This window comes from Salmo salar, chromosome 02 (genome assembly GCF_965601325.2).
Source record: "Salmo salar chromosome 02, fSalSal1, whole genome shotgun sequence".
NCBI classification, from domain to species: domain Eukaryota; kingdom Metazoa; phylum Chordata; class Actinopteri; order Salmoniformes; family Salmonidae; genus Salmo; species Salmo salar.
In genome coordinates this window covers 44,670,785-44,698,725 of record NC_138292.1, presented here as the reverse complement: position 1 = coordinate 44,698,725, position 27,941 = coordinate 44,670,785, and the positions used below count along the sequence as shown (strand labels likewise).

General features: G+C 46.5%; 1 protein-coding gene across 2 annotated transcripts in view; it reads right to left on the bottom strand.

The window, feature by feature from the left end:
• Positions 1–4,227: 4,227 nt before the first annotated feature.
• The window catches only part of LOC106583607 (nuclear factor of activated T-cells, cytoplasmic 1), a 71,190-nt gene continuing 47,476 nt past the window's right edge, over positions 4,228–27,941 (bottom strand). For both annotated transcript variants that reach the window (XM_014167982.3, XM_014167993.3), the window contains exons 9-10: positions 26,604–27,263; positions 4,228–5,868 (exon numbers count right to left, since the gene is read on the bottom strand). In XM_014167982.3, coding sequence (XP_014023457.1) covers positions 5,813–5,868; positions 26,604–27,263 — 716 coding nt within the window. In that variant the 3' untranslated portion in view covers positions 4,228–5,812. The remainder of the gene's footprint in view (positions 5,869–26,603; positions 27,264–27,941) is intronic.

Sequence of the window (27,941 nt, the reverse complement as noted above, 5' to 3'; positions counted from 1 at the left end):
GAACCATGAGGCCACACAAACCATTCACACCCGTGCACAAACAGACACACACACACACACACACACACACACACACACACACACACACACACACACACACACACACACACACACACACACACACACACACACACACACACCACACACACACACACACACACACACACACACACACACACACACACACATCACAGAGAGTGCAGGGGCTGCTGTTAACATAATACTCAGCTGTTTTGAGAAATTCTGACTGTTTTCTGTGCTACAATGCACACAGTAGGGACTATGAAAGAGAATGTCCGAGCTGCGGACAGAGAAGGAAATACCTCGGTGTTTACTGGCTCTCTAAAACGCGGAGGCACTTCCTTGTGAGTCCTCTGCGAGTCATCTGCTGAAGGCCAAGAAGCAGGGCATTCAAAACCGATTTGAGATGGATCACAAAATGTCTCATGTGAGGGGAATTACTGGATCCCAAACGGTATCAGGTGAGGAAAACCCTGTTGGACCACAGAATGGGAGGACAAGTGAACAGTTATTGATGGCAAAGGTTAGTAGTGATGGAAGACACTATTTGCTTAAGTTACCTAATTGTTTTGCTCTTTGTGATACATTTTCGTGAAGGTAAGACTAGGGGCTCTATTCAATCCGTATCGCGGAAGTTCAGCGTTACAGCATGATTGACATTTAAAGGCAATGTTCCCGCGTTTGCCGAGACTGCATTCATGGTAAACACTGCATATGTGGGCTCAATCAGAAATGACCTTTAACATTTCTATCGTTTCAGCGATACAGATTGAATAGAGCATTTTATTTCCACGTCTAACACGGCTAATCTGGCTATGTTGATTCTCTATATGCTGAATAAGGCTGCGGCCGAAACGTGTCCGTGCAGAGCAATTTGGATTAATTGAAGATTGTTTTCTGGTGTGCTGTCCATCTTATTTACTGTATTCTGACAGTGACCTAGACTAAAACCTCCTGTTGAGAAATCCTATAGTCTCCTCTCTGTCAGGAAGCCAATCCACCAGGGGTGTGCCAGCAGGTCACCCTGAGGTCATGCCGGGCATCCATTAGAGTGCTTATTTAGTGGATTACTCCTTTAAGAGGAGTGATCGGCCTGCTAAGGCAAAGAATCATTACCCTTCCTCCCGCCCCCACCCTGTTAACAATCAATACAGAGGGATCATTAAAATGAATAGCTGGACATTCCCCTTTCCTCCGGATCCTCATTGTGAAGTCAGTGTCAGGGGGAAACGAAGATTGAGCCGAGAGAAGGCGTCTAAAAGCCTCCAGTGATTGACATGAAGTCATCTTAATCCGAGAGCCCATAGCTGAGAGAGAGAGAGGGAGGGAGGGAGAAAGAGAGAGAGAGAGAGAGAGAGAGAGAAAGAGAGAAAGAGAGACAGAGTACTAAGCACCCACCTGAACTCGGACTAGCCCCATTAAGAGCAGCCTACGTGTCTGCTGCTACTGTAAGGTCAACACAACTACATAGTGTATACAGAACTGCACGGTAGACAAGCATGAGTGCAAATGGCAGGGTCGATGACGGTAAGGTGTGTGTGAGTGTTTCAGCGTTTTTTTCCCGCATGAATTCAGAGCATTATAAAGGAATCAGAAGGGGATATCAGAATTTCATTCATTGGATCAATTGACACACTGAAACCGGATGATAATATCAATAAATTGACTCTTTTTGAATGATTTTCGATTCAAGTCTCCTCAAGCACAACAGTATGTCCTCGTCAGAATTGTATAAATCCTTGCATGACATTTCACGCATCGCAAAAGAGAGAAATAGTGAGTCAAGTTGAATGATTGCGGATGAAGAAAAGACATACACACTTTTTTCCAGTCCATCTGGCTCTGTCTTTTTGAGTGTCTCTTAAAGTCTCTTTTAAAAGGGGATTCGTCTTTGTGACCGCACTGATGTGACCATGTCAGTGGGTCACCTTTTGGGCCTGTCACGTGTCCAGAGGGCCCATGTGGAGAGAGAGTGCACCTGTGGATCCCCCCTCCCCGCAGACACACACATGTACACACACATGTACACACACATGTACACACACACACACACACACACACACACACACACACACACACACACACACACACACACACACACACACACACACACACACACACACACACACACACACACACACACACACACACACACCCCTATCAATCCTCAGCCCCTCCTTCCCCACTCCCTATAAGAGGCAATATAATCATTCATGCTCTTCATGGGCAGTAGACGCTGATCAGAGACCAGCAGTAATATCTCCACTATCCTGCTAAAGTTGCATAGCGACATACCCTTACGTCTCTAACTGTGATCATGAACAAAAATATCCATGCAGTTGTCTCCTTTAACCAAAACAGAAAAACATCAAAAACATCTCTATTGCTTAGAATGAGAGAATATCAAAGTCCAACTGTATGCATGGTCAAGCAATCATCTCTTAAAGCATCTCTTAAAGTCGCCCTCATGGTTCTCTCAACATGCCCTTCATAACAGAGGTAAGTTATATCCCGGATTTACGATCTGCAGATGGCTGGACTGGAGGAGAGGAGAGGAGAGGGCAAGAGCTGAACCACCGTGCCTAGCTATGCATTCACTTTATGAAAGCAGAAATCAAGGGCATGGTGGGAATACAATAAGAGAGGAAGCAGAGCCATAAAAACCTGTAAATCTACCCTCCGGAACGTCTTAGCAGTGCCCCAAATGGCACAAGCTGGAATCATGCCGATTTTCTTTTTTCACTGACAAAGGAAGCACACGGAATCAAGCCACATAGGTACACCTGTGAAATCTGCTGACTTATCTCACGCTGTCTTAGGCCACTGCATCAATAAATGCCTCATAACATGAGCATGATAGGACCAGATAGGATCAGTTAGATTTTTCTTCTAAATCAACTATATGGGTCCTCTAATAAAATGAGACCGGTTTCAATGATTACTCAACCGTGTCAAAGGGTAGCTGGCTCCGGCGGAGGAAGATCTAGGTGAGAGTGGGCGCCAGGAAAAATAGGCGTGACTGCTTCTGTAAATAGAAGGGCTATTTTTGGGACCGCCATGGGTGTACAGGGGAGCACCGCCCAGACCTGCCCGCCTGACTTCTGTCACTATGACGATGGGCCATTCGAAACTTTGCTGCTGGATGGAAAAAGTCTGGAGGACTGGCAGGTGGTACACAGGAGCGTGGTACAGCTCCCTTGGTGAGAAACACTATGCCACTCCCATAACCACCCACTCCACACATGCAATACCGTACTGTAGGCTAACCACGTCCTTGCAAAGACATACACCTGAAGGAAATGCGTGTTTAATTGAGTATAGCAGCTAGTCATGCTAGTCAGGTCAATCTGAATTAAGGTAAAGGCTTGAATCTTGGATCAAAGGCTTGAATTGCATAAGAAGAAGAATGATGTCAAACAATGCCTGCTATTCACAGTTCATTTATGTAACTACCTTGTTGCACCCCCCCCCCACCCCCCACCAAAATTCTAAAATATCATTCATATATTTGAATTGTATTTCACCATTTTGTTAATACATAGGCCATATATCTATACTACTGTTTTGTGCCTTGTAAGAGACCTAGAAAAAAGAGACCTTAGAGGAAATGAATAAATCACCAGACTTTAAATGTCTGCATAAAGCCATGGTAAGATAATTGAATATGGCCCATACACGTCAAGGTCCTGCTGTGTCCATTTCAAGCTTTATTAGGCATATGGGGACAGGTTGGAACCATCCAAGGTTTACCATGGTCAAAATAGTATAACGCAAGAAAATCAAAAGCCGTTGAGTTATAGAGAAAGTCTTAAACTAAAGCATAGCCATATGGAGCATGGATGGATAAGGGAGAGAATGAGTTCAATGTGCTTAGAGAGGTGCAATTGGTAAGTCATTGATTCTGTATTGCTGTATGGAAAATATTGTTTCAACGTTGAGGGTGAATTAGATATCTAAAAATGTTATGTCATTCCAGACAGTCAGAGGGATAAAACACCATATAGGATTTCTGGTAATGATTTGTGCCAAAAGGAAAGGATTTTCTATAGCACACACATTGATTCATGGCCAATGCCATCTGGTAAAGACAGCAATATAAAACAGCTAGAGTATCACTGCATGTGTGTGTGTGCGTGCGTGCGTGTGTGTAAAATACTCAACATAAAAATCGAACTAAAATCCTAATAACAGCAATGCACATGTCAGTATTGTCAATATTATGTCATTTATTAATTCCTTTTTTTTATAGAACACATTGAGTGTACATAAAACACCATTTGAATTTCCATAAATATTTCATATTAAAGAGGAAATATATTTCACCTTTGTGCCTGGATAGAAAATGATTAAGAGTTACAATCATGTTGTAGCAGAGAGACAATGGAGAATAAGGCACAATACATCAATCTGTTACATAGAGCCATGCTATCATATAGTCCACATGTATTCATGAAGCTATTTAATGGTGTAGTAAAGCTAAATCATATATATCATTAGTATTCTCCGCATGCTGAAGAAAGACATTGTACTTGACGACATAGAAAAAGATTGCAGATCTGTCAACCTTTATAAGAAGAGACTCCGTGGCTCAGTAAGGGCTGTCTGGCCTATCATACTAAGTATAGGAAACTAGATCCTATAACATTTGGTCATGATGGAAGATAAACCTGTGCTGCTACTATGGTAAAGTGCATTACATACTGATTGAAGCCTACTGAGCCACTGCCTCTAATAGTAAAGAAGAAGCTTGAACAATAATTTACAAGGTAAAAGCCTTTGATATGAAGAAATCAATTATTGCCAAGCAGAAGCCTCCATCCTTCTCTAGCTTTACTATACAGGCAAGGGAAATACGATTATGTCTTAGCTAGTCCTTATCATCAAATGGTATGTACATGCAAACCCAGTTGTTCTCCTACAATATGTACAGTAGGCTCTCTCCTGATTGTCTAAGCATTTCTGAATATTTTAGAAAGAAGGGAAGAGGGAGGCCAGAGCAGAAGGAAAGAAGAGGCACTAGGTGTCAAGACAGATGCTAGCAACGCGGTGGTACACATTGGATCATCAGAAAAAAGGAAGACATTGAAAAAAAACGATGAGCTAAAGATTTAAGGCATACACAAAGTACATTTCAAATACATGTTTATACAAAGAATATCATACACAACATTCAGTATAAATGGACGAGGACATAATAAAAAAAAAACAGATACACAAATCTAACCTATACACATGTCCCTACATATTTTTCAGCCATTTTTTGTTTCCCTGTAAACGAATGATTGAAGTGATCGAAGTGACATTGCATTCTAGTCAGTGAGTGATGTTGTAAGGCACCGCTTGGGTTGCTGTGGTTTGCCAGGACGCTCTGACCAACATATGATACACCCATTGGCTTGTCCGTATATTAGAGTCCAACACACATAAAGAAGAGGCCATCAGTAAAGAAACGAGTATTCAGTCTTACTGAGCTGTTTGGTCCATGGAAGAGCAAAAGTTGTCATTTAAGGCAAGTGTATTAATTGTCACAGTCCCTCCCATTATATCTAAGGCCGTCTCACATTATATTATAACATTCGTTCATATGGAGCTTTGCAGTTTCCTGTCAATGACCACCAGTCGGCCAATCGTTCTGCAGCGTCATGAGGGGCAAGCGAATCAGGCATCTGGGAAATGTAGCAATGAGGAAGTGGTAATGTGAAAGCTCTCTGTTAAGGGGATCCTCATGTGGATATAGGAGCTTTGGTTTGGGGTCCTTTTGCCTCTGTCCCTTTTTGTATCTGCAGAGAGTTTATGTACTGAGATGCACTGAGATGCTGGACAGGTCGTTTCGGATGATCTCATTGACTGTGGAGATAAAAGGAGAGATATAGTTACTCGAAAACCCCCCAAAACATACCTCTCATTATATCATCATCATTGTCACAATATTCATCTTCATCATCTTCATCAACATCATCATCATCACCATTTTCTGTGGCTGTACCACATGATATTTGGTGGTTAAAAGTTTGTCACTGTGATTTCTGCGGATTCATGTAAGAGTAATATCTCCACTTTCTCAACAGCAGCACAACTGCAAGGTGAAAAATATATAACTCATTCTAAATCTCTTTTGACACAGCAATAAATATACTTTTCTTAAGGATTTTCAGTGAATCACCACTGTGGGATTTAGATACAATTACACACTCACACACACCCTTATTCTCTTTCTTGTCTTTCCTGTTCTAGACCCTGTGCCCGTGTCTTTCCCACAGTTGGGCAGACAGAGAGCAGTCCCCTCTCTTTATCTGCTGTGTGCTTTGGCACATTGGGGGGAAGTGACTGACCAGGGCCCTAGGACTGGGAGCAAACAAGAGGCTCCTCAGGGCACCCCAATGTAAAGCAGAGGAAGAGAGAGAGAGAGAAGAGAGAGAGAGAGAGAGAGAGAGAGAGAGAGAGAGAGAGAGAGAGAGAGAGAGAGAGAGAGAGAGAGAGAGAGAGAGAGAGAGAGAGAGAGAGAAGAGAAAGAGAAAGAGAAAGACAGAGAGAGAGAGAGACAGAGAAGGAGAGAAGGGCCACTCAGTCTGGAACTCAGTGAGGTCACCATCCACATCACTGGAGGTGGGAAAGGAAGTCAACCCCCTCCTCATATCCACTCTGCACCCACAGACCAGGGCAGACTGGGCAGACTGGGCCTACATTATCAGCCCCTAGCCCACTGGACAAACAGGCATACAGTGGAGACAGCCTACCCACACAGATATCGCAACCCCCCAAACACACAGACACAGACATCACCACCCTACACACAGGGAGAGAGGAGGGGGCGGGGGCTTATTTAATGAGGGCACCCTTTCATCTATTGTGGCAGTAGAAGTGTTTACATGATTAAATACTGTATTTTCCCGGTGTTTCTATGAATATGGATGTTTATGGATATGAGTTGTGATAAACGAGTTCAGTGTTTGAATTATGATTGACTTAAACAGCTCGGTACAGGTAAAAAAAATCTATAATTCTGAATAGAACGCTCGGACGAATGCACGCACGCACGCACGTATGCGCACACACACACTCACACACACACAGAGTTGGGGCTCACCTCCCTTTCATGAGGAACTCCTACTGGAAAAAGTCAACCTGAGCCAACACCGCTGGCTGTTTTTACCAGTGATTCCGCTCCTGGCTAAACAGGCTTTTACACGTTGCGGTTATTTTTAGTTACGCCTCTGCGGGACAAAAAAAAAAGGCACACAAGCATGTTACAATGAAATGATCAAACTTTAATGCCAGTCTTCAATTCCATCGTTGTGTAGGAAACAAGAAAATAGCTTGGGGCCGAGAAGTGAGGGAGGGAAAATCCAACACCTCAGCAGAGTATGCCACAAATGTAGCTTTACTTTGAGAGAAAAGCAGTAGCTTCCTCTCTTCTTGTCAGTCAGGCTAAAAACACTGCCATCTCAACACCCACGTATTAACCACAGTGTTGTTTTTCTATTCTTTATCAACTAATATTTTCCATTTTCAAAGCGCAGGATTTTCCATGATGATAAAAAAAAACGAATCTGTACAGGGACTACCTTTGACTGACGGCCTCCTATCTGAGCCCTGTTGACGTTCAGCAAGCTGCCGAAACAGGATGTGGCTAACTGTTACACCACACAACTATCACAAACAGTTATTTATAGCTAGCTAATGCCGTCAGTTATCTGTATCGCAAGGGGAAAATAATCATTCTTAGGTAGGCCTCAAAACAATTGACTGACCAGGGACAAACTGGTTTGTATTCGTGTTTGCTGTTTTACTGTGCTTAGAGCTCCCCATAAGATGTTATGTGGAACTTTATTGCATTATTCAGGGTCCACTCTATTATGAAGTCTGTCTCAAATTATATGCACGTGTTACTAGGTAGGGGCTGTCCGAAGTTGTAGGCTAGTATCAAGGTTAAGGCTTCAAGTCCTGGATCATGTTCATGGAAATGGTTTCAAACAAAAATCAACATTTCACATTGGACAAGTAAAGGGAGTCCCTCCCTATTTCAGGCAGTTTTCTTCCGTTCGGTACCTAATGGACATGACAAAGTACTGTACCCTAGGCCACCCTGTCTAGTCCTTAAGGAGAAACACATTCTTCTGAGGTGAGGAAAGAAGGGAAAAGGGGTCAGAGGTCGGCCTAGGTCCTCTCATTGCATTCTTCTTCCGTGATGCAACACTAACCCAGATGAGAGTGCTTTACTCACTTCACTCCCCCCATCCAGCTCACTCTCTCCCACATGAAGGAGACAAGCACAAAAACCCAGTAAAATGGTGAGAAGTCCTATTTGAGGGTGAACATTTTGTTTAATTTTCAAGGGAATTTTTATATAAATTCAAGGCAGTTCACGGTATTACGCAACCTTATGAGTTAGTGCAAGTCTGCAATGTCTCCTCATAGACTGAGTAAGACCCTATCAAATATGCCCAACTGACAAAATAGAAAAATGATCATACTTCATGCACATGATAATGTGAATCTTCGGTAGATAGGCAGTCAGTATCAAATGTAGTTATATTATATAAAGTCCTATTCATTTAGGTTATGATAATATCATCGCAATATTATTGCAACCACTACAGATGTTAATGTGTGACTCTCCTTGGATCAAACTTTGATTGATGATAACACTCTACTATTGTCATGTAATTCCAACCTGCTTGACAAGCTTCTCAACAGCATCGGAAACTTTTTTTTTTTTTTGGTTCTTGTTTCTGTGGGAGAAGTCCTTTGTTGAATCAACAGAAACAGTGGAAAATTCAACTGAACATATTCCACTCATGCGAAACAACACAATCCTCGCCAAATAAATAATAGCGTCATACTTTATTACCTCAAGTACCTGTTAAACAGCTCATTTTGGAAGGTGTGAGAGTGACAGAGGGTGAATCTCAATTGGGATCCTTGATTTCTCACCTCCTCTCTCCTCGCCTCCTTAAGAGGGGAGGAAAATTAGATTTTCTCCTACAATCAGTACGGTTACATGCACACAATAATATGATTATTGTGCATGGTCAGGGGAATATAATAGTTTGTTTAAAACACTTTTAAACAAACATTTTGCAAGAATAACGATTTCCCTAATAACCCTGTTTACATGGACACATCTGAATTTACGCTACCCGATGGGACATAGTGTAGAAAATCAGCAATCAAAATGAACCTTTATACCACAGAGACATTTTTTTTAATCCTGAGTTCGGACATATAAAGTTTCTATGTAAAAACTTACTTTCAGTTTTTCCAAACTCACTTCACTCACGCATAAGAAGGAGTCTTGAGCTACTGGTGCTGGCACGTGCAGATCAAATACACAGGTTGGAACGCCGATTAAACATGTCCTAATAATTCGAAAGATTACTCAGAAAACCAGGTGTTTTAATCGGCGTATGCTTACTTCGATTTTGACTGTACGCCGATTAAGATAAGAAAAGTGTTTACATGACTATTGCCATAATCACCCTACCTGTCATGACCTCCGCCGAAGTCGGCTCCTCTCCTTGTTCGGGCGGCGTTCGGCGATCGACGTCACCGGCTTTCTAGCCATCGCCGCTCCATTTTTCTATTATCCATTTGTCTTGTCTTGTTTCCATACACACCTGGTTATCATTTCCCCAATCAATCTACTTGTATTTCACCCTCTGTTTCCCATCATGTTTTGTGTGTAATTGTTTCATGTTTTTCCGTGGTGTTTGATTTACGCGCCTTACTTTGGTTATGTTCCGTGGTTTTGAGCGCATTTTGATTTATGTGGTGCTCTCGTATTTTGGAACTATAATAAAGGGCGCTTGGTTACATTTCGCTTCTCTCCTGCACCTGACTTCGCCTCTCATACACCCGATATTGACACTACTGCCATAATCCATTTTATAATCAAATTATTACTGTGCATGTAAACGTACTCAGTGTTTGGAGAAGGAGAGAAGGTAGTATGGAAATATAGTGTGTCAGTGAAGCAGCCATCGCTCCTACCCACCACTATAATTATCCTGCTGCAGTACTTCCTATGTGTTTGTGCGGTGGGGAGTACACATCTAACCATGTTTCTACGGACGGACAGACAATAGATGGATGTATCTATGGGATTGGCTTGGGTTGGGCTCTCTAATCTCTCTGCTACAATACATCAGGGAAGAAGCAGCTTTCCCTCTGGGGTGTAGCCCTACTGAACAAGTGTATAGAGAGCTCTCCAAGGTACTCTCTGTCGGCATAAACAGTCATTAAAAAGACTTCCCTCATCTCAGGGAGGAGCTACCAAGCACCTCTGAAAGGGCCCAAAGTGCACAGCAGAGGGACTGCAATGCCATATAATTAAATTTCAAGCTTTGAATAAACCATGTTTGTCAGTTGTACATGAAATTAGAACACAGAACCAAGTGAACCGTGAGGTTTAGATTACAGGCTGCTGTTAGGTTAAGCTACTGTAACGTGCCTGAAATGGACGCCAAGGCAGCAGGCACCCAAAAGGTTAAAGAGCTTGTCAACGTTCAATTCTGATAAAGACTGATCCGAGACCAACAGCGAAGTCCATCAGAACAGCACTGGAGCAATTTGGCCCTGTTTTGATTGAGTTATTCAGGCAGAAGCATTATGACTTCATTTGGGCGAGGAGAACGCGCCACCCGAGCTCCCCCAGCCGAACCTGACCCGCGCGGGGGATTGAGTTAGCCGAGGTTAGTGGATAGCGTTGGCGTCGGGGTTCGATAACATTCAGGCTTCCTCTGAGAACAGAGGATAGCCATGTGGTTAGAGGAGACGGAGAGGAGAGCCTCCCGGGCCGCAAAAACACTCGGTGGTCCCGGCAAGCGTAACCCGATTCCCCCTTTACCCAATCAACGACTGGCAACGACCTGGCAGCGGCGCTGACTTCACTTCACCTTCTTCCTGTTCAACTTTCTAAACATACCCTTTGAACTCTGAGTTGTAAGCGCTGTAAGAGAGGCATCCTGCTTGGGAGTTTCTATTCTTTCTGGCTGCTCATGAAGAAAGGCATAGCTAACTTCCTGAAACACTTTCACAGGGTGGATAACTACATCAACTCCAGTGGTGTTAGGGTTAGAGATCCCGGTGCTGTACGTAGGGGTACTCTTCCTATGCTTACACTTCCCCGGGCCCTCGAGTGCCCCATCGCGCCTTATGAGAAAGACAAGCACAGCTTCCACCTATTGTGTTCTGGCTCCCTACTGCACATGAAGAAGCTGCTGCTCTGAATCATAATGGTCATTCATATAAACATGCTGAATATAAACATGGACGCACACTCGCATGCAGGCCCACAAGCACGCACACAGGCAAACGGAGACGCAGACAGACGCAAACAGGCACACACAAAGGAGCACGCATGCAGACACACATGCAGACCATGCCATGAAAATCCATATGATTTAGGAGCAATAACGTAATGCAACAAAACTATGCATTACCCATCTCTATTTCAAAATACTGTCATAGGCAGAAGAGGGGAGTACAGCCATTTGGATATCCACCAAAACAAACGCTAAACCTCGTTTGAACTCAACGTGTACGTGAAATTGATTTGGTGAGGAAGCTGAACTGGAGTTTGAAGCTGCTGAAGAGAGACAATTGAATTTCCTGCTACATATTACTTTTGTTTCCCCACAATATCAAATCTGCTCTCGGTTTCAGCAGAAACGCTTAATTGACAATTTGCAGCCTCCCACGCATGGCTGCAACAGCTAGAGGGAGAAGCTGGATGCACGTCACTCACTCCTCTTCTCATTAGGATCTGTCAGAACCAGTGTTGTGAAGGGGGGTGAAAGGGTCAGAGCATGCAGACAGGCACACACATACCCATGCACGCACGCGTACGCACACACACAGAGCCTATGCATGCACGCAGACACAGACAGACAGACAGACAGACAGACAGACAGACAGACAGACAGACAGACAGACAGACAGACAGACAGACAGACAGACAGACAGACAGACAGACAGACAGACAGACAGACAGACACGTGCACTCCTATAGAGAAACACAGTTGGACACAGAGAAATTACACTAAGCTAATTCTTCATCGTGATCGAACACTTCATAAATTCGTCTCAGACTAGCAGGTAGACAACAGAGACTGATACCCTGGGAAGCCCTGCGGGTGTAATGAAGTGATTATATGTGCAGATGGGGATATATCATCCCCACAACTCTGCTGATGTGTGAAGCCTGCCTTTCCCCATGTGGAAGCACTCAGCCTCACAACTGACCGGAGGAGACGAAAGAAAAAGTTAAAGTGTGTGGGAGAGAGAGCCGAGAGAGGCGCGGGGGGGGGGGGGGGGGTAGCTGGAGTCGACTGTGAGGGTCTCTGCTCGAGTTTTACAACCCTTCCGGCAGCAGCTGGGCCACTGCGCAGACGTCGCTGTGTGCCCTGGGCCTCGGCCAGTCCGCTTCCTTCACTGCCAAGGTGCAGACCAATGGTAAGGGGGGAGGAGAGAACGGGGGGAGAGGAGTAATGGTTAACAGAGGCTGAGGCTGAGCCACGCTGGCGGAGAGAGGGAGAGCGGTAGTCCTTGGATCTCCAGGAATACTTTCCTCTGATGGCTGCTACTGCTTGCCGGACCTCTGAGTATTGCTCCAAGGAGAACAGCTTTGAAAAATGGCAAAGCCATTTGTTTCTTAATACCATGTGGAGCGGCGGAGAGCAGGGAGTGGGGAGATAAAGTGAGATAAAGCGAAGTGCTGCTCTCATCTTATCTCATCTCTACCTGTGTCTTCCTACGTGAGTCTCTGATGTGCTCCTCATCTCAGACAGCTTGCTTTCTTGGTCTCTGAAGTCAGATGAAGCCCGCTCGTTGCCAGGCTAAACGAGTGGGACCCTAGAGAGCTAGTGAGCGTCTTCTCGGTGCTCAGCCCGGACGGAAAACACCAGGCAGTAGCCAGAGGGCTGCAACCCCTGCATCACAGACCGAAACAGGCTGAAAAAACAATAGCCATCTCTGCCAGCCACCCCAAAATTAGACAGCCAATCTAAAAACAACAGATTTTTCACTGAAAACCATCCGACACTGTTTTGCTTGTTTTGGCAAGGCACTTTCTCTTTGATCTTCTATGGTGTGTTGCTACCGCTGCCTCTCCTCCCTATCTTACTTCTCTGTGAGATGCCGCCACCACCCGTTCCTCTCCTCCTCTCCACTTCCTCTATGGCCCTGGGGGCGGTGGGTGTGTTCGGTGGGGCCCGTCTCCGGGGACGAGGCTGGGGAGGTGTTTACATGGTTAGGGCTGCTCTCCTGTGAGCTCATCACTGATGGACTGAAATAAGTCACTTGATTGTCTTCGCTTGTGTCCTCTCCCAGTTTCTCTAATACTAACCGTACAAAGTAAAGCAGTGGTACCAAGATTTCATGATATATTTGGTAGTAAAATTAAAACAGGGGTTCATCTCATTCTGCATGCTATAGTAATGCGATATGTGTTTATTTATGTTTAAAGCTGCAATAAAGCACAACCAAGCCCAACTAACCACAACGTCGAAAAGTATCTGAGTGTGAAAGTGAGTGAATCACACGTCTGCATGGTGGAGATATGAAAGGAGACAGATTAAAAACGTTCAGCATGCCTCATTGACTAAAAGTTTCATGCTAAAATAACGATGGCTATCAGATATGGTCGGTCTGATTGATAGTGAATTGGAAAGGCATGAGGCAGCAGTGGCTAATGCACATGGATAGAGATCTCACTTTTTGAATATGGCGGAAAAGCATGGACATATTGAAGCGATCATACTTTGCTAGATTACAACCATCTGAGTGAGATTTTGGCCGTACACCTGCATATAATGGGATTTATGACATCAGCATTTGTATTCTGCCTCTTTAAATCACCTGTTCCCTGTCAGTTGTAATGTGGGATTTCAGAATCCACGTTTTATCTAGAAAACCACATTCCCTGCATCCAAAAAGGCTTACCTTTAGTGCACGTTTTATTAGCCCCTGTCTATCATAGACATAAGGCTTAGAGAGGTACCTTGTCGTTTGAGTGTACGTGTGTGTGCGTGTATGTGTGTGTGTGTGGAGAGCCTGGAGCTTGGCCTTCGACCGGACTGTTGCTCTTTCCATCTCGGTGAAGAGGTATGAGCTACTGTTCTTCGCCATCTCTTTCATGCATTATGAAAGGGAGCCCTTGAACTTGAAAATATACTCCTGGAGCGACCCATCCCAATGCCAGCAGGGATATTGTCTCAATCTGCCTCGCAATGTTGGATATACAGTGAAGACCTTGCCATGAGGAACTTCCAGGAGTCACGGCACATCACAGCGCAGCACTAAAACTCAGGATGGACACTAAATCCACAAAAGGCTCAAGCAGTGCAGAGAAACGTCTCTCGTCTCCAACACTCCTGCTGAGATCTCGCAGCTGACCTACAGGGTCAGACTTATATTTACTGTAAGTCTCAGATCTGATTTACTCTCATTCCACTGACCTGGAATCTGCTCTGAGTCTGCACTGTTTGAAATCGTCTCCCACCTGCTATGATTGGTAGACTGAGAGGTAAAAGGGTAAACTTAGGGTGACTCATGGACTTACTTACCTGGGCTAGGGTTAAAGGGAAGGGTTGGCTTGGCAAGTCCTCTCCTCACGCCAACCTCTTTTTTAAATTGACCTAGTGTGCAGACAGACAACCTTCCTACATCTGGAGGTTCTGATCCATCCAGCCATCCTAGATAATATAACATCTATATGGATCCCAGGATATCTGTTCCAACTTCTTCCTACACACGTCACAGCAACCATGCACCCACATGCAAACTAACACACACAGACAGACACACACACACACACACAAACAAACAAAAACCTATCTGAGCCGTCACTGGTAAATTATAGCAGCCGGTTTCAACTGATTATGGCCATACGATTTCATCACCTTGTCACGCTCTGACCTTAGAGAGCCTTTTTTATTCTCTATTTTGTTAGGTCAGGGTGTGATTTAGGTGGGCATATCTATGTTCCTATTTCTTTGTTGGCCTAGTATGCTTCCCAATCAGAGGCAGCTGTTTCTCGTTGTCTCTGATTGGGGATCATACTTAGGCAGCCCTTTTTCCCACCTGTGATTGTGGGATCTTGTTTTTGTATAGCTGCTGTTAAGCCTGCAGAACTTTACGGTCGGTTTTGTATTTTATTTGTTTTGTCGGTGTTCATCTAAATAAAGAAAGATGTACGCTTACCACGCTGCACCTTGGTCTCCTTCTTACGATGAACGTAACAGAAGATCCCACCAAAAACGGACCAAGCAGCGTGGCCAGGATGAGTGGACATGGGAGGAGATCATGAGTGGAGCAGGGCCCTGGACACGAATTGGAGAGTATCGCCTTTCAAGGGAGCAGTTGGAGGCAGCAAGAGAGGAACGGCGACGATACGAGGAGTTAGAACGACAACGGAAGCCCGAGAGGCAGCTCTAACATTTTTTTGGGGGGGGGGTTACACGGGGAGATTGGCGGAGTCAGGGTTTAGACCTGAGCCAACTCCCCATGCTTACCGTGGGGAGCGTGTGACCAGTCAGGCACCGTGTTATGCGGTGATACGCACTGTATCTCCAGTGCGCATTCACAACCCGGTACGTTTGTTGCCGGCTCCCCGCATTTGCCGGGCTAGAGTGGGCATTCAGCCAGGATGGGTTGTGCCGGCTCAGCGCTCCTGGTCTCCAGTACGTCTCCTCGGTCCAGGATATCCTGCGCCGGCTCTACGCACTGTGTCGCCAGTGCGCCTTCACAGCCCAGTGCGTCCTGTGCCAGCGCCCCGCACTTGACGGGCTAAAGTGAGTATCCAGCTAGGACGGATTGTGCCAGCCCTACGCTCCAGACCTCCAGTGCGCCTACACAGCCCAGTATATCCTGTGCCAGCTCTGCGCACCCGGTCTCCAGTGCGTCTCCTCAGCCCGGTACGTCCTGTGCCTGCTCCACGCACTCGGTCTCCAGTGCATCTCCCCAGCCTGGTACGCCCTGTTCCGGCATCACGCACCAAGCCTCCAGTGATGATCCATGGCACGAATCCTGCAGTGATGATCCATGGCACGAATCCTGCAGTGATGATCCATGGCCCAGAGCCTCCAGTGATGATCCATGGCCCGGAGCCTCCAGTGATGATCCATGGCCCGGAGCCTCCAGTGATGATCCATGGCTCGAAGCCTCCAGTGATGATCCATGGCATGAAGCCTCCAGTGATGATCCATGGCCCGAAGCCTCCAGTGGTGATCCATGGCACGAAGCCTCCAGTGATGATCCATTGCACGGTCTGCAGTCCAGAGTCTCCAGCGGCGGTCTGCAGTCCAGAGTCTCCAGCGGTGGTCGGCAGTTCAGAGCCTCTGGCGACGATCTATGGTCCAGTCCCTCCGGCGACGATCCACGGTCCGGTTCCAAGGAAGTGGGGGGAGCCTCAAGCGGAGCGGGGTCTGCGTCCCGCACAGGAGCCTCCACCGAGAGGAGATGCCCACCCGGACCCTCCCCTGTATGTTCAGGTTTGCTTTCGGAGTCCGCACCTTTGGGGGGGGGGGGGGGTACTGTCACGCTCTGACCTTAGAGAGCCTTTTTTATTCTCTATTTTGTTAGGTCAGGGTGTGATTTGGGTGGGCATATCTATGTTCCTATTTCTTTGTTGGCCTAGTATGGTTCCCAATCAGAGGCAGCTGTTTCTCGTTGTCTCTGATTGGGGATCATACTTAGGCAGCCCTTTTTCCCACCTGTGATTGTGGGATCTTGTTTTTGTATAGCTGCTGTTAAGCCTGCAGAACTTTACGGTCGGTTTTGTATTTTCTTTGTTTTGTCGGTGTTCATCTAAATAAAGAAAGATGTACGCTTACCACGCTGCACCTTGGTCTCCTTCTTACGACGAAGTAACACACCTGTAGATTTAATGCTTGCCATCCCTTGGGGAGTTCGCCACATGAACGTCTTAGCAGAGAGGGAGTCCTGCTCTTTTTTTCCTAAATACAGTAAATCTTGCTGATTCAATTAAAACATATGTGACATCGCCGCTCACTTGGAGCATTTAACAACTGACTTTATCTGACACGAGGAACGTGCGAGCAGGTTTGACATGAGCGAATTATAAAACCTAACAGAGAAAATCTCAATTTACCCATCTAAAGAAAAATAAACTAACCTTTTAAAGAGCGCAGCTTTGCAATCTCATATCACCATCAGTTTTAACCTGGACTCCCCAGACTAGCTCTTAGAGGTCTTACCTCTTCGTGAGGTATGGCAGTAGACAGGGTTAGCTTAGCTTCCACCTTCTATACATGTTAATATAGAGATGAGAACTTCAAATTGTAGTATGAGAGAAAGAGGTCAGTCTGGGGATCGAGGGACTAATTGAGATGTATATCTTCCATGGTTCATAATAAGCCAGCAATGGGACACTGAACGCTCACCGCTTCTGAAGGATCCTTAAAAGTAAACTCATTCAACCTCAGCTTGGTAATTCTCTGCTCTACAGGTGCTCAGTGGGAAAACGAGAAATAGAGAGAGAAATACACTCCTCCACTCTGAGCCGTGTTTTTATTTCTTAGACTTCTATCGATTCAGTTAATAACAGCTTCAGCCCAGTCAGAAGCAAGTGTGTGAAGTACAGGGGCATCGGGAGAAACTGCCAGGGAATCTAACCAGAGATTGCGTGCTTCTTGCTTCACTCTCACATTTTCCCCTCTCACTCTCAGTATGTCTGTTCTCCACTTCTTCCCCACTAAGTTTTCTCTGGTCGACAAGCATCTTGTGAGTCTGCCCTGTCCGTGTCTGACTGAATATCCCTGGATCTAAGCAGGTGTTGAAGGTTTGCTGTGTCTGTCAGCGTAGTGTCCAGAGCATGGAGGCGCTACCAGGAGACAGGCCAGTACATCAGGAGACGTGGAGGAGGCCGTAGGAGGGCAACAACCCAGCAGCAGGACCACTACCTCCGCCTTTGTGCAAGGAGGAGCAGAAGGAGTCTGGAGACGCCGTAGAGAACGTTCTGCTGCCTGCAACATCCTCCAGCATGACCGGTTTGGCGGTGGGTCAGTCATGGTGTGGGGTGGCATTTCTTTGGGGGGCCGCACAGCCCTCCATGTGCTCGCCAGAGGTAGCCTGACTGCCATTAGGTACCGAGATGAAATCCTCAGACCCCTTGTGATGCTGGTGCGGTTGGCCCTGGGTTCCTCCTAATGCAAGACAATGCTAGACCTCATGTGGCTGGAGTGTGTCAGCAGTTCCTGCAAGAGGAAGGCATTGATGCTATGGACTGGCCCGCCCGTTCCCCAGACCTGAATCCAATTGAGCACATCTGGGACATCATGTCTTGTTCCATCCACCAACGCCAATTTGCACCACAGACTGTCCAGGAGTTGGCGGATGCTTTCGTCCAGGTCTGGGAGGAGATCCCTCAGGAGACCATCCGCCACCTCATCAGGAGCATGCCCAGGCCTTGTAGGGAGGTCATAGAGGCACGTGGAGGCCACACACACTACTGAGCCTCATTTTGACTTGTTTTAAGGACATTACATCAAAGTTGGATCAGCCTGTAGTGTGGTTTTCCACTTTAATTTTCTTTTTTTCATCATCTTTTAACCTAAATCCGTTGACATGGTGACATTTATTGTTGACTTTACGTTGGATTCACAACTCAACCAAATGTAAATAAAAACTAGATGTTGAACTGTGGTCTGTGCCCAGTGTGTTACAGTCATGCGTGCGTACAGTACATATACTCTGTCTCTCTCGCTCTCCCTCTCTCTGTCTCTCTCTCTGTCTCTCTCTCTCTCTCTCTGTCTCTTTCTATATCTACGATTCTCATTCCACAAGGAAAATATATACTCTAAAGTAGAAAATATCTCCCGTGATCCTGATGCTAAAACTTGACATGATTACAGAAAGAAATACAGAAGAAATCGATAAATAACTGCACGATTATAAATGTGTATACGAGAAAACTCCTTTCCTCTCTGTTGAAACATCTGTGTAGAGTATGATTTGTGTAACGGCCTGCACCATTGAAACACGGGGTGATGTGCAGTTAGTATATAGGCCAGTGTCAGAAGCTACTGGGGGACTACTTGTTCTTCCCCACTCTCTCTCTCTCCTCTCTGTCCCCATCTCCCTCTTCTCTCTCTCTCTCTCCACATCTCTCTCTCCCCATCTCTCTCTCTCTCTCTCTCCACATCTCTCTCTCTCCCCATCTCTCTCTCTCTCTCTCTCTCTCTCCCCATCTCTCTCTCTCTTCTCTCTCTCCCCATCTCTCTCTCTCCCCTTCCTCTTCCTTTACCCCCGCTTTCACTCCCTCCCCTCAGCCAAACACAGTGAAGATGGGGTGCTTGCCAAGAGCAGCAAACCCCACGTCATTCTCTATCCTGCCTGGCTGGAACAGCCCTCTTCTGTTGACATCCGTCACTACAGGATACTATTTCACTAAGCTAATACATTTCAGATGGCGCCTATTATAAACGAGTCTGAAATGAGAGATCTGCTTCTGTTTATTGATGCCACAGGTATTTACCTTCCCCAACAAACTAAAAACTCACCGGTATGTAGAGTGTGAGAGTGAGGACTTACAGTGTGGCAGTGGCAGACCCGCTTTGTAAAGGGGGACTTAACACAGGAATCTGTGTTTGTCTGTCTGTGTGTGTGTATCTACGTGTGGGCGTAGATTGTGTGTTGTGTGTGTGCCTGCAGACAATCCCAGCAGTGAGAAAAGATTTACCGTGTACCATTCAGAAGCCAATATGTTAGTGGTCTGGAGCAGAGGAAGCTACAATCATATCTAGTATAATGGCTTTGCCAGGCTACAGATAACCTCAACGGCTCACAGGCCAAAAGGGAGTCATATGGGAGTCAATCAAAGCCTGAGGAGAATAATATAGATCATCCTGTCAGTGTTGTAAACCACATGCACATCAATCATCTTTAGATGCTGTGGAGAGAATGCATGGGACTATGGGGTGCTGGGGTACCACCCCCACCACTTCACCCAGATGCATGGCCCATCCCAGGCCAAGCCACAGGCCTCTCTTTGGGGCTTGACCCGCTGCGATTCGCGTGGCTCGGCGGCTTCTGAATGTGTACTCTCGGAGCCTCAGAATGCAAGCCACAGAAACCAGCCATCTAAACGGCTGCGTCAGGAGAATCTGCATAAACACACATCACATGCCCATCCAGGCAAGTACAAATGATAGAGTAATGAAAAGTCCTACCGACGCACACACACACTCGCGCGCACCCGCACACACACTCCTTACTTTCATTAGATCAATTATGAGAAAGCACAGCAAGCCACAGTGTCAATTGGCCACTCTTCAAAGAACTGGAGTTTGTGATGCCATAGATTGGCTTCTACCTGGATCAGTTCACCTACTGTACCTAACCGTGTGCGCACAGCATGGAATAATTAGACAACAATCAGACACTCACAGTAGCAAATCGTCTAGAAGCATTCCTGACATCTGAGCATTCCTTCATAAACACAAAACCCATTAAAAAGGAAATCTGGTCTCGCATCTAATTACATCAGGCCTCTGACATGGAGAGACCCAATTTGTTTAGATATAGAGCTGCAGTTACGTGGTAGATGGATTCTTTCACAGTGACTGTGGATATTATGACGGAGCGGCTGAAAGCGCAGCAGACTACTGCGGTTAAGCTGCTGGGCCTGTAGGGACACATTTGAAAACACCCAGAGCCCAATGGAACATAATAGGTTGACATTTAAAGAGAATATACAGAACTTTTATCTTTGGGGGTGCTCTTGAGACAAAAGGGGTCCCTTAAATATAAATATTGCCCAGAAATGACCTAATTGGACAGAGCGGGACACATATTCCCACACCCATGAGCAAAAGCATACATTGTTAGCTTAAAACTAAGGATTTGGGTGGTCTTATTAGATAAGAAATGGATGAATGTTATATTCGTGAATACAAAAAAATCCTCTAACTTCCATATAGTATGTTTAAAGTTAGAGTCTTCGTACAGCTCATCCCACCTATCACCTTCCTTATGAGTTTACTACAAGGATACTGCAATTCAAAGCTCGATGGTGACAGCCTATCATACTTCCACCATTATATGTAACCACTTAAATAGGAATATTTCCCCTTTCCTCATTATCTTGGATCAGAGAGCCTATAATACGGTGACATGTCATAATAGGGGGAAACGTGTAGAAAGCAGCTGGTCCCAAACAGCAACCAGAGAGCTTCTCAAGCCTGGCCAAGAGGACAGGGATAAAAGCACACTGAGAGGAAACAGAACACGGTGCTAAAGGTAATCCAAGGTGCTTCTCACACACACACGCACACACAGTGCAAAGGTAACCTATTCGTCAAAGCGTGATGGGATCTCGCTATGACCATGAGATCATGGTCTATTCTGAATCCAGGTTTTCATTGAGTCTAGCATGCATTTATTATATTACAGAACATCAAATAGTTACATTAAAAGTGTAAGGAGTGAAGATATCTCTCCTTGCTTTGGACTTCCTTGCTTTAGACTTAATCCTATTTCTAAGTCATTGCATATCATTTCCTACTATATGCGTAAGTAATGTGACAAGCAAAGAAAGGATATTCAGCGTGACTAATAATACATTGGGCCAGTCTATGATAACAATAGAAAAATGAGAAAAATATTTGTTTAAATCGCAGGGTACAAGACATGGTTTTGATTCCACTAGGAGAAATCTGCAGTTGATACAATGTCCTAGTGATCTTCATTGTCTCTCTAACCATCTTCTAAGCGGTCAATGGCTCTCAGAGGCCTATCCATATGGCCGTGTATTCTTTTTTCCTCCCATTATAAAACTTCCAAAAGCCTACACCCTCCTTTATCCACCATCAGTTCAAGGTCTTGCCAGGAAAACAAGATTCCTAACATGAAAAACGCAGCCATAATAGCAATATTAAAAAGTCCACATCCTCTCTGAAGCCATAAATAATAAACAAGCCATCCCCCTTCTATTATACCTGTCAATAACATGAAGCATAAGCCATGGGGATAGGAGGTCTTGACACTGCACTTAACCAACAGAGAGTATTGCTCTTCAGCCTCTATTAGCCCAGGCTCTGCCCCCTCCCAGCAGAGCTGGGGGTCAAAGGGCGAGTGTGGTGAAAGCACAGGCTCTAACCACTAACGGCTGACCGTCAGATGGTCTACCTTGACTCCTCGCACACACACAGGCAGGCTTGCAGACACACACACACATGCAGGCAGGACGCACGCGTGGAAGCACGCACACGCACACACACACGCACACGCACACAAACACACACGAGCAACTCAATAACAGCAGCTCAGAGATTCCATCCCATTAGACACCCCCCACCCCAGCCGCAGCTTCTTTAATGAACCCCCTCACCCCCAACTCCGCGCCAGTCTCGCGACACACACTCCGATGTTAGAGACTCAGCATGTTTTCAGAGCGGTGCGGACACACTCTCAATCATCATTAGGGGTTTTGCAGAGTCCTGGGGTCTGGGCACCTTGCCAAGATGTGTAAAAGTTTCCATGAGAAAAGCTTGAGTTGCCGTTGGAGGGGAATGGTGGCGGACGGGGATCCTCAGAAATGTTAGAATTCTCTATTGTTGTTGGGGAATGGATAAAGGGGGAGAGAGAGAGAGCGAGAGAGAGAGGGAGAGAGAAAGAGAGGGAGGAAAGATGAGGTCTGTCTAGAAACCTGTTGCCACTGACGTCTGCCCTCATGCAACATCGGGTCTGTTTTCAGTTTCGATAAAAAAAAGGGTATTTCATTTCAATTGTAGAAAACTTGAGTTGAGGAGGAAACAACTACTGGAAAGCTGACCCTGAAATATAAGGCAATCAGAATACACATGTCAAGTGTCAGAAATCAGCAGTGTACATTTGGTTGTGTTTTTCTCATGTGGGTGAATAAGGCCCCTCTGTATTCAGCTGTAACCAGATGGCAAGAGTCTGGCTGGCTGATTAGCCTTAGCCCTGTGCAGGTTCAGCTGTGCTTCATGATATCACCCATCACACCAGAAGCTAATGAGAGAAGACACACAGCGGTAACCTTGCTGGATCCGTCAGATGTCCAGGCTGGTATACTACGACTGCATTACACACATGTGTGCACGTACACGTACACACACGCGCGTGCACACGCACACACACACACAGAGAAACACACACACACACACATATACAGGCACAAAGAGGCCTTCATGAGCACCCTGGTTCGAGGACTGGGGGTTCGTAATGTGGCTCAAAGCCTTCCTCTGTGTAAACAGCAGCCAAGTCTAGGATCAGAGCGGATATGTGTGGGCGTGTGACGGGAGGGGGTAATGATGTCACCCGCAACTGCAACTCGGCTAGGACGTGTGACAAAACGTGGCGTCATCACAGCCCCCTGTTTTATGGGTTAATTAGCCAGGCTAACAAGGCAAGCGTAAATATACTGCCCTCCTCATTCTTCATAACTTCTATTGTTTTTATTGATGCCGTTTGCATGACATTGTAAACCCGCCCCGGATTAGAGAGAGCGAGGGGTATGAGTCAACGTGAAAGGTATTTTTTTACTTGAGAAACTTCTGTTTAAATGTAAACCTCACATTAAATATGTATATATTGCGTTTGGCATATGACAATGGGCCAAAAACAATACAAAGAGCTCTAGGGCTAGCTTTTGAAAATTCACTTTAACATACATTCCCCCAAATGAATTCTGCTTCCATTCCCCCTAAACATCAATCTATGGACATTGGTCCAGGTTAATTCGCTCCCTTAACTCTCCAGGCTATCGTGAGACAGACAGATCCCTGCTGCAGCGAACCAATGGCAGCCGCAGGCCAGCGGTCCTAAATACATCCCCAGCACAAGCCAACTGATCATTCATCAATTTAAATACAATCCTGGACATTACCCAAAAAGCCTTGGGGCACCCTTTTACAGACAGACGGTGCATAATGTCCTGCAGTTAGCTAGCCTCGAGGCTCCAATGCTCCATCACAGAAGTAGTGGATGAAGTGGTGCTAGCTGGGAGGGGGTTAGGGGGTTAGGGAGTTGAAGGGCAGTTAGAGGGGCTTATGTTAAACTTGTTATCCCCTCCCCCTCTAGATCTCCTACATATCTACCCCACACTGACAACAGAGCTCCTTGTGATACAGTAGCTTAGCCTGTTGATAGGTTGAGTGATTTCTCGGGGGCTGGGTTAGCCGTGCGAGCCGAAGGCCAGTGAGAGACATTTCCTCTGGCCGAGACCTGGGCGTGGGAGGTGCTCCACTCTGGGGAAGCTCAAGTGTTGTCCCGCTGCAGAGCTCAAACCACTGGCTCCAAACAGGTCAGGGTGGGGCACTATGCTACGCGGCTAACGCTAAATCACCACCGCCCGCCCAACCACCTGGTGAGGTCATCCCCTACCGTCGCCCCTCTAATGGAGCAGCTCGCTAACATACGATAATTAACGGACGGTAATGACTGTGGAAAGGGAGCTCGCCACTCGCCGACTTCTCCCAGCTCTAATTTATTTTTATCCCAGGCTCATTTGAGGGGTCTGGAATGGGGCCGGAGGGCCTGAGCGGTACAGCGTGCAGATGCCTTTGGAGTATGCTGTTACCACCACACACTTACCGGTACTCCAGGAGCACAGTTAGCCCACCACAGATGCTTATTCAAGACATTAGATGAGGCGAGATTGCAGTGCACCAAGGTTTTACCAGGGACGCCTTGGTAGGCCTCTGCCAATCAATACGCATTCCTGTGAGTCTCTAATGCATCTGTAATCACAGGCCCAATAACACTTGGCCACTGGGTCCCCAGATATGGGCACCGCTAAAGTGACAGTGGATGGGGTGGTGGAGCATGAAGACATGGTTACTACTTAAGGGTTATAACTTTAGCAGAAGGCAAACGTTGAATATTTCCATACTGTACAAATGATGGCGTAAAATGACCCCCTAACAACCTTTTACCTAGCGCAAAATAAAGCTTGGGTTTCACTCTTATTCGATTAATTCTCATGCTCTGGCTCCTTTGCCTTCCATAACTGCTGAGAAGTTTGAAAAGGAATTAGACATGTACTGTACATGCCAATGCTAATCGTAATTTAGCTCCAGTGTCCTCTTGTTTCAACGCACTGTAAGGGGAAATATGTCAGGAGCTGGCGCGGAGTCAGAAGATAAATGCTAGTTCTGGATGTGTCAAGTGACAAAGACTTGTAGAACAGCCTATTTGAGTGTTGTGCTCGTTTTATAGAGGCAGACATCCTCACTTCTCGCTATTGTCTGTTTACGAGGTGAGGACTAATCAGGATGGACAGATTTGCTGACAACCACATTTCAACTCAATTACAACTCTGCTACTAAACCCCTTGATCCCCAATGCCCATCACCCCTGTGCACACACACACACACACACACACAGACACAGACACACACTTTTTTATTTAAATGTTATCTTTGTTTAACTACACAAGTCAGTTAAGAACAAATTCTTATTTTCAATGACAGCCTAGGAACAGTGGGTTAACTGCCTTGTTCAGGGGAAGAACGACAGTTCGGGGATTTGATCTTGCAACCTTTCGGTTACAAGTCCAACGCTCTAACCACTAGGATACCTGCCGCCCCAAATGTTTACAGTAGGAGTGAAACAAAAGGTGCACAGGAAGAGTGCTGTTCCTAAGTTGAGTGGGGACTCGCCTTGTTCCCCCTGTTTGGATGCAGGGGGACTTTATCTCTACTGGCATACCGCCACGGATGCCGCGCACCACACAATCAGAGCATAACAACAATGTGATGAGCAACCCCGACAGGGCCATAACAGGCTGGGAGTGACCAGAGGGAGGGACGATTATGAGGAGGGGGGCACATGGAGAGTTAATAGGGGGTCTACATACAAATGCTGCGTTCCTCCATTCCCCTGGCTGTGCCTGGGCTCACATCCAGTGGGGCTCAGGTGACCCCCCAGCCTCCCCAGGCTCCCTCGATGACGTCAGCTCCAACACTACACCCTCCGCAGGGAAAACATGGGAAAACAAAGTGCCTCCTGCCTCTTGACATCCCTCGCAGCGAGGGGGAAAAAAGCGTTGCAGCTCAGGAAACCCCTACCCATTGTTTTGCTTCCTTCATTAGTCCTTGTGTCAACAGTCGGGGCCGGCACGCGCGCGCCACTGTTTTTGTTCTCTTGCTCCCTGCCTGACCTCGCTGCTTCTGATGTTTTGACAGATTGTTTCGAAATCCCATCAAGGCCCAATTGACTGTTAAAATAACGCCGCTATTAACTCGGACAACATACACAGTAGTTGCAAAAACAAAATGAATCTGGAATGTCTAAAATTAACAAATCTGACGTAAACCCATGGTTGATAGCGCTGCAATTCACCAGGAAAGAGGGAGATGCGGGGGAAAGGGTGTGGGTGGGTGTGGGTGTGTAGATAAGCAAAGGTGTAAAGTTAATGTAATGTGCACTGTAAATGGAACGTTCTAGAGAGAAACGAGAATCGTATTTTTTATGACCCTGTGTTTTCATAAGGAAAAACAACACTAATGTGATAATGACGATGATGATGTGATGTCACTAGCTAATAGAGAGCTTTGATTGACAGGTCTAGGTAGATACACCTTGTTCTTGTGACTCACCATCGTCCAGGTACATCTGGTCCAGATCCTGGGGTTCCCGCTTGACGGTGACGGCTAGGGAGGGGGGGCTGGCATCTACCGGCAGCAGGCTGGGAGGGCTGATCCTGGCCTCGGTCTGGCTCTGTCCCTGGGTAGGGCTGTAAGGTGGTGCCTGGGCGAACGGGCTCTCTGCTGCCCCCCCTGGAGTGGAGGGGAGCGACCCAGGGGAGGTGGAGGGGCTGCTGTTGGGGTAGAGCGGGTGGTAGCCATGGGGACCGGGGCTACCAAGGTGATGCGGGCTGCTGCCCTGGGAGTGGAGCATGCCCAGTGGAGCGTGGTCGGGTGAGGAAGGGCAGACCAGCGGTGCTGGGCACTGCCCTGGCGTCTCCTGGATGGCGGACGCCAAGAGACCGTTGTGGGCATGCGTAGGGCTGGTGGAGAGGCACTTGGGGTAAGCCACGGGGGACAGGTCGTGCAGTGTTGGGCTGGAACTGGGGGAGGAGGCGGGCATGCTGCCAATGCTGCCATGGCAAGGCGGGCAGGGAGGATAAACCCCGACCAGGCAGGTGTCAGCGTCCCCCACAGGTATGATAGGAGTGAGCCTGGGTTGGCCATAGTAAGGCTTGGAATGAGCCCCCAGAGGCTCATATTCATCATTCGGTTCTGTCTTTATTATCGGGACTGGAAAAAGAGAGAGAGAGAGAAAGAGAGAGAGAGAGAGAGAGAGAGAGAGGAGAGATTAGAAACGTGAGGTAGGTCCACGTGGCTGAATGAGCAACTGAATGTCTGAGTGTATGAGTAAAGGAGTTGGTGTAGTGAGATGGATTGTGGGTAGGATACCCTCCAAAACCAAACAAACAACTGGCGATTAAAAGAGACTCTGTGTCATTGGCTGGGCCTCTCAAACGCCAGCTCAGAACCACCCCCCCCCCCACCCCAAAAAAAAGAAAAGAAAAAAAAGAAAAAATAGATGAGTCATCAGAGCAGAAAGCCACAGCTGGCTCTAATCATGAAACGGCGCTATTTTCTTTGGACTCTCCTTCAGCTCTGATATCCTATGAAAGAGTGCTTTAAAGCGGCTGGGCTGCTGCTGCAGGAGCCCGGGACCCCTAGGCCTCCATGCCCCGAAAGCAATTGTTGCTCTCAGGACAAAAAGAGAGAGAGTGTGAGGGAGAGAGAGAGAGAGAGAGAGAGAGAGAGAGAGAGAAAGGATGATTTGATTGAGGTGGTCCGTGCTCCTTAAGAGAGTATGGTATGCCTGCGGTTTCAGGAGCTCTAACTTCAGCTAATGCAGGAGGAGAGTGCTATGACCCCACTTGCTCATGCCGCCGTCTTCCAACTCACTCAGAGTCCATTTGG